The following is a 10537-nucleotide window of genomic DNA, read 5'->3' on the forward strand; positions in this document are numbered from 1 at the left end:
AATAACCCTGACATATTACAAAACAATAATATGATAAACTTTTCAGATTGGAGTGGTAAAGGAATCAAATATTTAGAACATATACTAGAAGGAACAGAATTTATTTCATTTGACAGACTAGTTACACAATATGGGATCAACAAGAAAAGATTTTTAGAATATCAACAAATTAAATCCATAGTAAAAAAGAAATTTAAACCGGGTCAAGTTGAACTACAAACACCACCAAGTGTGGTTCAATTTCTTACTCTTAAAACCCCCAAATTACTATCCAAAATATACAGAATGCTTTCTAAAACAGATGAATCAATATCACTTCCTATTGCAAAATGGGAAGCGGATTTATCAGTTAACTTAGACCTAAACTTCTGGTCTCAGATTTGCTTAAAAACCTTTCATCTAATTAGAAATCCCAGTCTTCAATTAATTCAATACAAAATATTACATAGAGTGCACTATACAGGTCATCGGATGTTCAAGATGGGCTTTACGTCTACCAACAACTGCTCATACTGCCAAACCAATTCACCGGACAATTATATCCACGCTCTTTGGTTCTGTCCACCAGTTCAGAAGTTTTGGCGCGAGATATGTGAAGACTTATCAAAGTGTCTGAAATGTAACATTCCAACTTCCCCCTTAGTGTGTTTGTTGGGCAGCTTAGATAATGTCACTTCAGAAAAGAATATCGCCCATATGGTTTTCACTGCCCTATGCATAGCCAAGAAAACAGTCCTCATGAACTGGAAAAATAAAAATAATCTTAATTCTAACCAATATAGAAATTATCTATTAGATTACATTAGTCTTGATACAGCCTCTGCCACCACATCAGATCAATTGCTCTGGGCTCCTTTGATCAGCTCCATCACCTAGTGGGGGTGGGGGGTCATAGTTTGGTCCCGCCTTCACTGTTGTGATTGGTGTGGGGGTAGGGACAGGCTTAGGGCGTCGGGGGGTTCCCCGGAGGCATTTTCCTTGGGGGGCTCAACCCGGGGTAGCGGTCATGTCCGGTTAGGGGCTCTGTTGGCTCTCAGGTGACTGTTTCCTCGCGGCTGCGTGCAGCGGGACTAGGGGAGGGTCTGTGCTGACGGACGTGGGTTACTGACCTGGTAGCCTGGCTGCCCCTGGGTGGGTCCGGGATGGGCGTGAGGTTCTGGGGGCGCTCCGTCTCTGGGCTGGGGCCCGGGCCGGGCCTCGGGGGCTTGGGTCCTGGTTGGTGTGTTGCCGGGGTTGTGGGCGGGTGGGTGCATGGGGGCCCAGCCCTGGAGCAGGGTGCCGCCGGTGCATCGAGCCACCTGGGGGGCTCTTCAACTGGTGGGGAAGATTGTCACATCTTGCAGGAGCTTTCCTCTCCTCAGGGGCTCTCTCTACAGGAGGGGGAGATACAGGAGAGGTGGAGGAAGATCTCAGCCTGGGTGTTTACTGTCTTATGTAGTCTGGAAGAAGAGTGGATGGTGGGGTGGGTGCAGTTTTCTCTGTGGTGGGGTTGGGTGGACTGTCCTGGGCTCTGTGGGGCCGGGAGGCGCTGCTGCGCTGGGCCCCGGTCTGGATGGGCCTGGGCCCCCTTTCCCTGGTGGGTCGCGGAGTATGGGGGTGCCTACTGGGGTCAGCGGGGGAGCTGGCCCCAGGGAGGGGTCACTTGCCCCTCCCTTCCTTCCCTCCCCATCTCCAGCTGCCTCCCTCTTCCCGCTCCATCACAACCACCCACACATGCAGGACCTTGGAGTAGGGGTATGTCACCAGGGTGCAGAGGAGGCAACCCCCCCCCCCCCCCCCCCGTCCCCTTCTGGCTGCCCCTGCCTCAATTTTATCCCACAACTTAGACATTCACATTACTCACACTCTCATTACACATACATATAGGATCTTGGGGGTGGGCACGATACACGGAATCCAAAGTACCATCAGGGTGTACACCCCACCCCTGGCGTCGTTGCCCACCTCTCAATGTTAAATACACGTAGACATTGCAGCAGGAGGGACCATGCGCTTACCTGCTGCTCTCTGGCAGGTAGCTCCATGCCCTCCTGGGTTTTAAATGCACCTTAGAACACACATGCATCAACACTACAATGAGCGGGTGGAGGGAGGTTTGGAGTCTTCTCTCACCCCCATTCTCTGCGACCTGCTGGAGCGGGGGGGCTAGGAGGAGGAGTTGGCCGTCCGACTGCGGTCTGGAGTGTGGGGCCTCCCTGCTGCTGCGGAGTCGGGGAGGTCTGCCTCCCCCCACCGCAGGGAAAAGGGTAACACCACCTGGGTCTGGGTGCAGTTCCCCCCCCTCCAGGGGCAAGGGTACCTAGACCCGGGGCTTAGAGTACGCTTGGGGAGTGTGATCGTGTGTACAGCGTCTCTTTATGTCTGTCTCCACGTTGGTTGAGTGTGGAGTAAGTGTATATGAGAGCATGAGGGTGGGAATGGATGTTTGTATATGTGTGTGCCTGTATTTCTGTGTCTATATGTCAGGTTGGGTGTCAGGCGCCACCTCTCTGGGGACATCTTAGGCCCTCCAAGGTATGGAGGCCTATCTCCCCCTACCACCACTTCCCCTGCCAGTGGCGGACTCCCTCAGACGTCGGTGCGTTGGTGGTTCTTTGTGTCCGGGGATGGGCGTCCAGGTACACACCGGCTCACTCCTTGGCGGCCGCTTATCGGGGCCTGGAGCCTGGGGCTTGCTCGGGCCACTTCGGAGGTGGGGTGCCCTCGGCCTCTCGGCCTGGGGCTCGGTCACTCAGGCACGGCTGGCTGCCGGCGGAGCTCACGGGCGCGTCACTGCAACTCCCCCTGGCTTCTGCTCCACGGGTGCTGAGTGAGCCCTCATCTGGGACTCTCCTCAGCTCTTTCTGGGACAGTGGCACGGCTGCCCCTCTGTTGGTCTTTCTTGGTCTCTTGTGTTCTGGGGGCCTCTGGATGTCTGGAGTTTTGATCTCCTCCATACCTGCTTCATGCCCTGGAGGACGGGGCTGTGGCCCCCCCACACCCTCTAGCAGATCATTACATGAAGGAACCTTTTAAAAAACAAAAAACAAGCGCGTCCATGCTCACAGGTGTACACACGGGTGATCACACCCACAAACTACACCCTTTTTGGCTCCTACCTCAAAGCACACTGTGTTCTGTTGATCTTATGTGCTGCACAATAATGTTTAATATTTAGTATTTACTGTCATATTCCCATATATCATTGTGATGTTGTTTATTCTATTACTCTTGTTCTCTTCTGCTTGTTTTCTTTTTTCTTTCTCAGCAGGTGACCCAGGTGATTGATATATGCATTTTTTTTCTTTTTTTCTTCTTTTTTTTCTTTTCCTGCTCATTCTGTTGGTTTTTGGTTTTTGCCCTTCTCCCCCGTCCCTCTTCTCAGCTGTTTCTCTTTCCCTCTTTCTTTCTCCCCTTCTTTCCCCCAGTCAAGTCTGTCCCATGTTCAGTAAGTGAAAATAAAATAAACAATAAAAGGTGAATCAAATGGACCATTATGGCAAGGCTGGGATGGTCAATTTGGTAAAGTAAATCCGTTGGGCATCTTTCTTTGCCTTTAGACAACAATTCTGATGGCAAAAGAGCCAAACGGGACAGGCAAAAAAAAAAAAAAAAAATCTACATTTAATTACAAGTTATTATTAATCTGTGGCTCTCTTCCACGACATGGCTTTTGTCCTGTCTCCCTCCCCTAACCCCCACTTGGTTATGGCATATGGCCGCACCTCTCTGAACCTGGCTCTGTCATTGATTTCTTTTCGTTAAAAGGGTAATTTTCCTTACCACTTTCACCAAAGTGATTGCATGTGATTGTTGGGGTTACTCTGTATTATTATAGGTTTTTCATCTTACAATATCAAGTGGTTTGAAGAAACTGTTGTTGTGATTTGGGGCTATATAAATAAAACTGAATTAAAATGAATTGAAATATGCCCTCATAAACATGTATACAGTAATATATGAATGTGAAAGAAGAATGTATGTATGTGAGAGTGAGCAAATGAATTTAGACTCAAAATATTACATCTTCACTGTGAATATGGAGATGAATAAGTGACTGTGACTTGTTGTGTAAAGCTCTAAGAGTAGCCCAAAATATTGTATGAAATACAGTAAATAATATTTCAGTGCATCCTCTTGTTAATTAAGATATTGACTTGATAAGAGAGTAAATATATGACCTTCATTGCCATATAAGAAGAGCTCAATGCACATTTCACATGCGCAAAAAAAATTTTGTGCATATTTATTTTTAAGAAGTTTTGCACTGTTACATATTTAAATGGGGATATGTGTGTATACTATTATTTTACATATATTAAACTACATTAAAATACAAATTAGGGCAGGTCCCTCCTTGTGCCCAACCCTGTAGGTCTATAGAGAATACACTGTTACTATTATATTATTTCTAATGTTGCACTGAAAGGTATAAATACCAGTACACTTTAATTTTCATCAAGATACTTTTAATGCCACTAAGTGGCTTAGCTCAAGAAATGACATCAACACAGAAATGGCCAGAGCAGGGATGGGCATTTCTACAACTGTTGTTGGTGGCATCTGTCTCTCATGCTGAGGAGCCAGTGTGCAGACAGAGAGGAGATCCTGAGAACCCAGTGCTATCTAAGAATGGGGATATTATATTGGGGGGTATGTTCTCTTTTCACACAAGCTGGAAAGAGAGAAAGGATTCCTACATGAATAAACCTCTGCCACTACAATGCGCCAGGTAAATGACACCGCAGAAATTAATTTAGTTTAAAAGAATCTGCTTGAAATATGTAGATGCTAATAAGACTTGATAAATATTTTAATGTTCTCAGTTTTATAAATTGTTTGCATCAAATATTGTTGTTTGAAATGCTTATGTTGCTGTTTAATGATTTATACATAATTATTAGTCTCTGTTTTAAAGAACATGATGCAAAGCAAATTATTCATAAGTGTCTATTATCGTCTCAATTAAGTTTAAATTTCAGAGATTTGCAGTTTGCCCAGGCTATGCTTTTTGCCATTGAGGAGATTAATAAAAGTACAGACCTACTGCCAGGAATCTCTTTGGGTTATAAAATCTATGATACTTGTGACAATGTTGCAAGAAGTGTAGGAGTTACACTAGCTTTGGCTAATGGTAATGTGTCTGTACCGTCAAAGACACCATGTACCACATCTGCACATGTACAGGCCATAATAGGAGCAACCTCTTCTTCTACAACAATAGCGTTAGCTACTGTCACCGGACCTTTTTTTCTACCAGTGGTGTGTAGACTTCTTTCTTTATATCTAAAGACAGATAGATAGATTTTTTTGTCATTTTTATATATATATAAATTTTGTACTCTCTTAGATCAGCCATTTGGCCACATGTGCTTGTCTCAGTGACAAAACCAAGTACCCATCCTTCCTCAGAACAATACCCAGTGACTACTACCAGAGCAGAGCCCTGGCCCATTTGGTCAAGCATTTTGGATGGACTTGGGTTGGAGCTATCAGAACCAACAGTGATTATGGAAATAATGGCATGGCCACATTCACAGAAACTGCACAGCAGCTGGGCATCTGTTTGGAGTATTCAGTATCTTTCTTTAGAACAGATCCATCTGCCAAAATACAAAGGATAATTGAAATTATAAAGGCTTCAACCTCCAAGGTGATTGTTACTTTCCTTTCCCGTCCAGATTTGAATGTGCTTCTACATGAGTTCTTGTACCATAACTTGTCTGGGTATCAGTGGGTAGGCACTGAGTCTTGGATATTTGATTCACAAACTGCAGAAATGGACATACATCACATACTGGATGGTGCCATAGGTCTTTCCATTCCCATAGCACATCTCAGTGGCCTAAGAAATTTCATACTGACTGAGAAGCCACTGAATTCGTCTAATACCCAACTGTTTACCGAGTTCTGGGAGACACTATTTAGTTGTAAATTCAAGGACTTGAAGTCATCATCAGACATTCAGAGAGAGTGTACTGGACATGAAGACATGACTGGAGTTCAAAACAGCTTCATTGACATGTCTCTCATGCCTATCTTTAACAATGTCTACAAAGGAGTGTATGCAGTGGCCCATGCACTTCACAATATCCTGAGTTGTAACAAAACATGTAACAAAAATGTGCAGCTAGATCCATTCATGGTGAGCTTTTTACTAGCTTAAATTATATTTTTCATATTAAGTCACATTGGCAAGAAAATAGTTTTAATTTAAAGAAATGGTTTCTTTCATATTCTTCAGCCAGTCCGTTTTCAGCATATCTGTCAAAACTAATTTAGCTATGTCATATGTCTTAGATTCTACAACACATACGAAAGAGTCACTTCACAACAAAGGAAGGAGATGAGGTTTACTTTAATGAGAATGGAGATCCAGCAGCAAAGTATGACATTATAAACTGGCAGCCAAGAGAAAACGGAATTGTGGAGTTTGTAACAGTTGGTCTGTATGATACATCATTAGCTGTAGAAAAACAGCTACATCTGCAAAGCAAGGCTTTAATTTGGGCAAAAAACTCAAAGCAGGTATGCTGCGATACATTTTCCCTTCTATTTTACTTTTAAGATATCAGTTTGTATTTAAATTATTTTGCATTATTATTGTCATTATTTTAATGCTTAAATTTTAATAAATTACTTAAAATTCATGCAGGTGCCTTTGTCAGTTTGCAGTGAGAAATGTCCCCCAGGAACACGCAAGGTTCTCCAGAAAGGAAGGCCTGTTTGCTGCTATGACTGCATAAGATGTGCAGAGGGAGAAATCAGCAACGTTACAGGTGTGGTGATATTTTTTTTAAGGCTTTTTGCATTTCATTGGCAAGTTATTGTCAGTTATAAATACTTCCAACACATGTTAGAAGCTCACTGGAGAATTTCTGAATCATTTTAAACTATGTTTTTAAAATTAAATAATTGGTTTATATTTACTGCAGATAACATCAGCATCCAGATCGCCTTCTTAAACTATGAACAGTAAAGCCACATATAGAAATGTAAATTAAATCCCATCTTTACCATATATTTCATGTTGAATTTTTATTATGTTTATTTTCATTTGTAGAAAGATAAAGACATGATCAAGAACATTGCTCCAGTTTGTAGCTCTATGAACGCAATAAGAAATGTTTGCGTGGTTTTCAGACCATTTCTGGTATTTTAACACACTTCATACCAGTAACCAATATAAAATAACAAGAGATACTTGTCATTTTATAAATGATGCTGCACTGTCAAAATAAGGACTGATGCCTTATAATAATCCAATACAACCAAAATAATAAAAAAATCAATCAAAATGTATTTGTATAGCACATATTAAAAACAACAATGTTGACCATAGTGCTTCACAGTCAGTAAAAGCATGAGAAAATTAAGACAAAACAATAAAACAGCACAACAAACAATAGGTAACAACACAACAAGCTAGAACAGCCAACTAGTTAGAATCAAAAGATGGGTTTTAAGATGAGATTTAAAAGACTGGATAGACTCGGCGGTATGAATATGAACAGGGAGGTTATTCCAGAGTCTAGGTGCCACGGTTGCAAAGGCCCGATCACTTCTTGACTTAAGTTGAGACCTAGGTTGAGCATGTGATTGGACGATCCAAGTGCTCTGTTGGGATTGTATAAGTGGAGTAGTTCAGAAAGATGAACTACGTGAAGAAATCAAAAAGTAGTCTGTGCTAAATTGCATAAGTTCACTTTATTTTCTGTATTTATTTTGGCGGCTTACAAAATCATATTTATACATACAGTAGTCCACTTTCTTACTGTGACATGATAATTCTTGTTTAGGCCTCTCAATAGTAGCTGGTGTTTGTTGTTGATGGAAAATAATTGAGTTCATTGAGTTCATTTTTTTCTCCTCTCAATAACAGAAATGAGGTCCCAAAATAGTATTTGAGGTTGTTTTCATTGCCAATTTTTATATCCAAAAAACAGAGGTGTATGCAGAGCTTTATGAATTTGTATATGAACATTTCTACTTCTGTGCTCCTTGGAAAGAAATTATAACATTATGCACTTTGCTTTAAAATGTAAACAAAAAATATGCCATAATCACAAGAGCTATTGAACACTTTAAATGCCTCATTTATCCATCCTCACCTAACCACAAAACAGTGTAGCCGTCACTGAGTATATTTGTTGGTTATCATCTTCTGACTGTACAGTACCAGTAGAATATTACATGGATGTTGTTGTAGATGCAAATGCAGGCATAAACTGTTATACTCAGTAAGAGTAACATTTACTTCAATATTCATTTCCAGATTCAGTCACCTGTGTGAGATGTCTACATGAGTTTTGGTCAAATGAAAGAAGAGATACCTGTATAAAGAAGGAAGCAGTGTTTCTATCATATGAAGACATTATGGGAGCTCTGCTTACTGCAGCATCTTTATTCGGAGCATGCATGACGATTGGTGTGATACTTATTTTCTTCAAGTACAGGAAAACTCCTATTGTCAGGGCAAACAACTCTGAACTGAGCTTCCTGCTGCTCTTCTCCTTAATTCTGTGTTTTCTGTGTTCTCTGACCTTCATTGGTCAGCCCTCTGATTGGTCCTGCATGTTCCGACATGTAGCATTTGGCATCACCTTTGTCCTCTGTATCTCTTGTCTTCTGGGAAAAACTATGGTTGTTTTAATGGCCTTCAGAGCTACACGTCCAGGTAGTAATGTTAAAAAATGGTTTGGGCAGACACAGCAGAGACTCTGTGTTACAGCATTCACTCTTATTCAAATTAACATATGTATCATCTGGCTAACAACTTCTCCTCCTTTTCCATTTAAGAATTTTAAAGAAATTAAAGACAAGATCACATTGGAGTGTGCTCTAGGCTCAGCTATAGGCTTTTGGGCTGTGCTTGGTTATATAGGAGTTTTGGCTATTTTATGTTTTATTTTTGCATTTTTAGCTCGAAAACTGCCCGATAATTTCAATGAGGCCAAGTTTATCACTTTCAGCATGTTGATATTCTGTGCAGTATGGATTACATTTGTCCCAGCATATGTCAGCTCTCCTGGGAAGTTCAGTGTTGCTGTAGAAATATTTGCTATACTTGCTTCCAGTTTTGGACTGCTAATTTGCATCTTCATACCCAAATGTTATATAATCCTAACGAAACCAGAGAAGAATACAAAGAAACACATGATGGGGAAGAAGGCACCAAATTCACTCTGAAAAATGAATGCGGTAAAATGGGATTTTAATTTGATCATTTGTACATAATTAGTTGGTCACCATCCTGTCAGAATAGAAAGGAGCTGTCAGCAGGATACACTCCAATTGATACTGTCTTTATAGAAACTACTTCTCCTTTGTGATGTGTTTTTATTACTTACTTTGCAACTTACCTAAACAACAGCAACAACAAAAACAACAAAAAAAAACCATACCAAGTGACTGATAGCTAAAGGTTATTGAGTCATTTACACATTCATCATGACATGCTTTTATTTTGTTCTGTCAAACTCGGGAAGGTTTTGATTTGAATAACATGCAATAAAATGCTGATAAAAACAGTAAGAGTATCTATTATTCCCTATCTTGTTCGTTCTCATTATCAACAGGCTTCCACGCACAACCATTGCTGACTGCAGCACAGTCTAACTTGATGACAGTAGTTGCTTTGCATTGTCTATGGATGTGTTTTATTCATGATTCTCAAAGAGCAGCTAGACATAGATACATAGCAAATGAAATCAGGAAAGATTAACTTTTTTCTCTTAATATATTGGTAACAGCAATAACAGTCAAGCTCTTCATTGGTGTAAGATCAGAACGAAATACAATATATGGTACTTTAGAACATGAGTTGTTAGTGTAAACAAAAATTAGAGTTAACAAAAAAAAATGTGTTGGTGTTGAATGTCTAAAATACCTCTAAACTGCTGATCATGCCTTTGCGCTGTGTTAGCTCTTCATCTCACATCTGGTACATTGTTGCTGATGCTGAATGGAATCTGTCTCCCAGGTAGATTGGCCCATTGTCAGTGACACAAAGTCTAGCTACTGAAGGTGGACATTAAACTCTACATGTATTAAGGGTAACTTACCCCAAGGAGCACTGCTCTAAAAAGAGTCATACTGCTCCTAGCAGCGGAAATGAGTTTTATGTTTAAAAAAAAACAAGGATGCTGTCCACTTTCACCTTCCATGTTTTAAGCAATAGGTGTTTCTTTTTTCTTGCTTTTTTTTCATTTGATTTGATTTTATTGATTAGCATTCAAATATCTCAGTGAAGACAGAACAAAGATCTACCAAAAAGCAAGAAAGCATGAGACAAGGCTAATCAAAAGGTATTGGCTGAAGCATTTGCTTATTACACCAACCCTTTTAACAAAAGATCTTTTTGCATGCAGCTCCTGTACACAGGGCTCGAAGCAAATAATAAAACAAAGCAAAAACAAAACAAACAAAACAAACAAACAAACAAACAAGAAAAAAAAAACTTTCCACCTTAGATAAGTAACTACATCAAAGCAAAAGAGTCAAGAGGTTATTTTGGGGGTTTTCTTTTTTTTTTGCTCTTTTCATTCTTGATATATAT

The 10537-nt window shown here is 40.9% G+C and overlaps 1 protein-coding gene across 1 annotated transcript; it reads left to right on the plus strand.

Moving 5' to 3' along the window:
- Positions 1-4968: 4968 nt before the first annotated feature.
- On the plus strand, positions 4969-9168 carry LOC146559858 (extracellular calcium-sensing receptor-like). Its single transcript, XM_085243651.1, has 5 exons — positions 4969-5241; positions 5330-6124; positions 6280-6507; positions 6635-6758; positions 8255-9168. Exons 1-5 carry the CDS (start codon positions 4984-4986, stop codon positions 9166-9168), a joined length of 2319 nt encoding a protein of 772 aa, XP_085099777.1. The 5' UTR covers positions 4969-4983.
- The last annotated feature ends 1369 nt before the right edge of the window (positions 9169-10537 follow it).

This window comes from Mchenga conophoros, linkage group LG14, assembly GCF_057382185.1.
Source record: "Mchenga conophoros isolate Kocher_MC1m ecotype Shallow Benthic linkage group LG14, M_conophoros_male_GT1.1, whole genome shotgun sequence".
NCBI classification, from domain to species: domain Eukaryota; kingdom Metazoa; phylum Chordata; class Actinopteri; order Cichliformes; family Cichlidae; genus Mchenga; species Mchenga conophoros.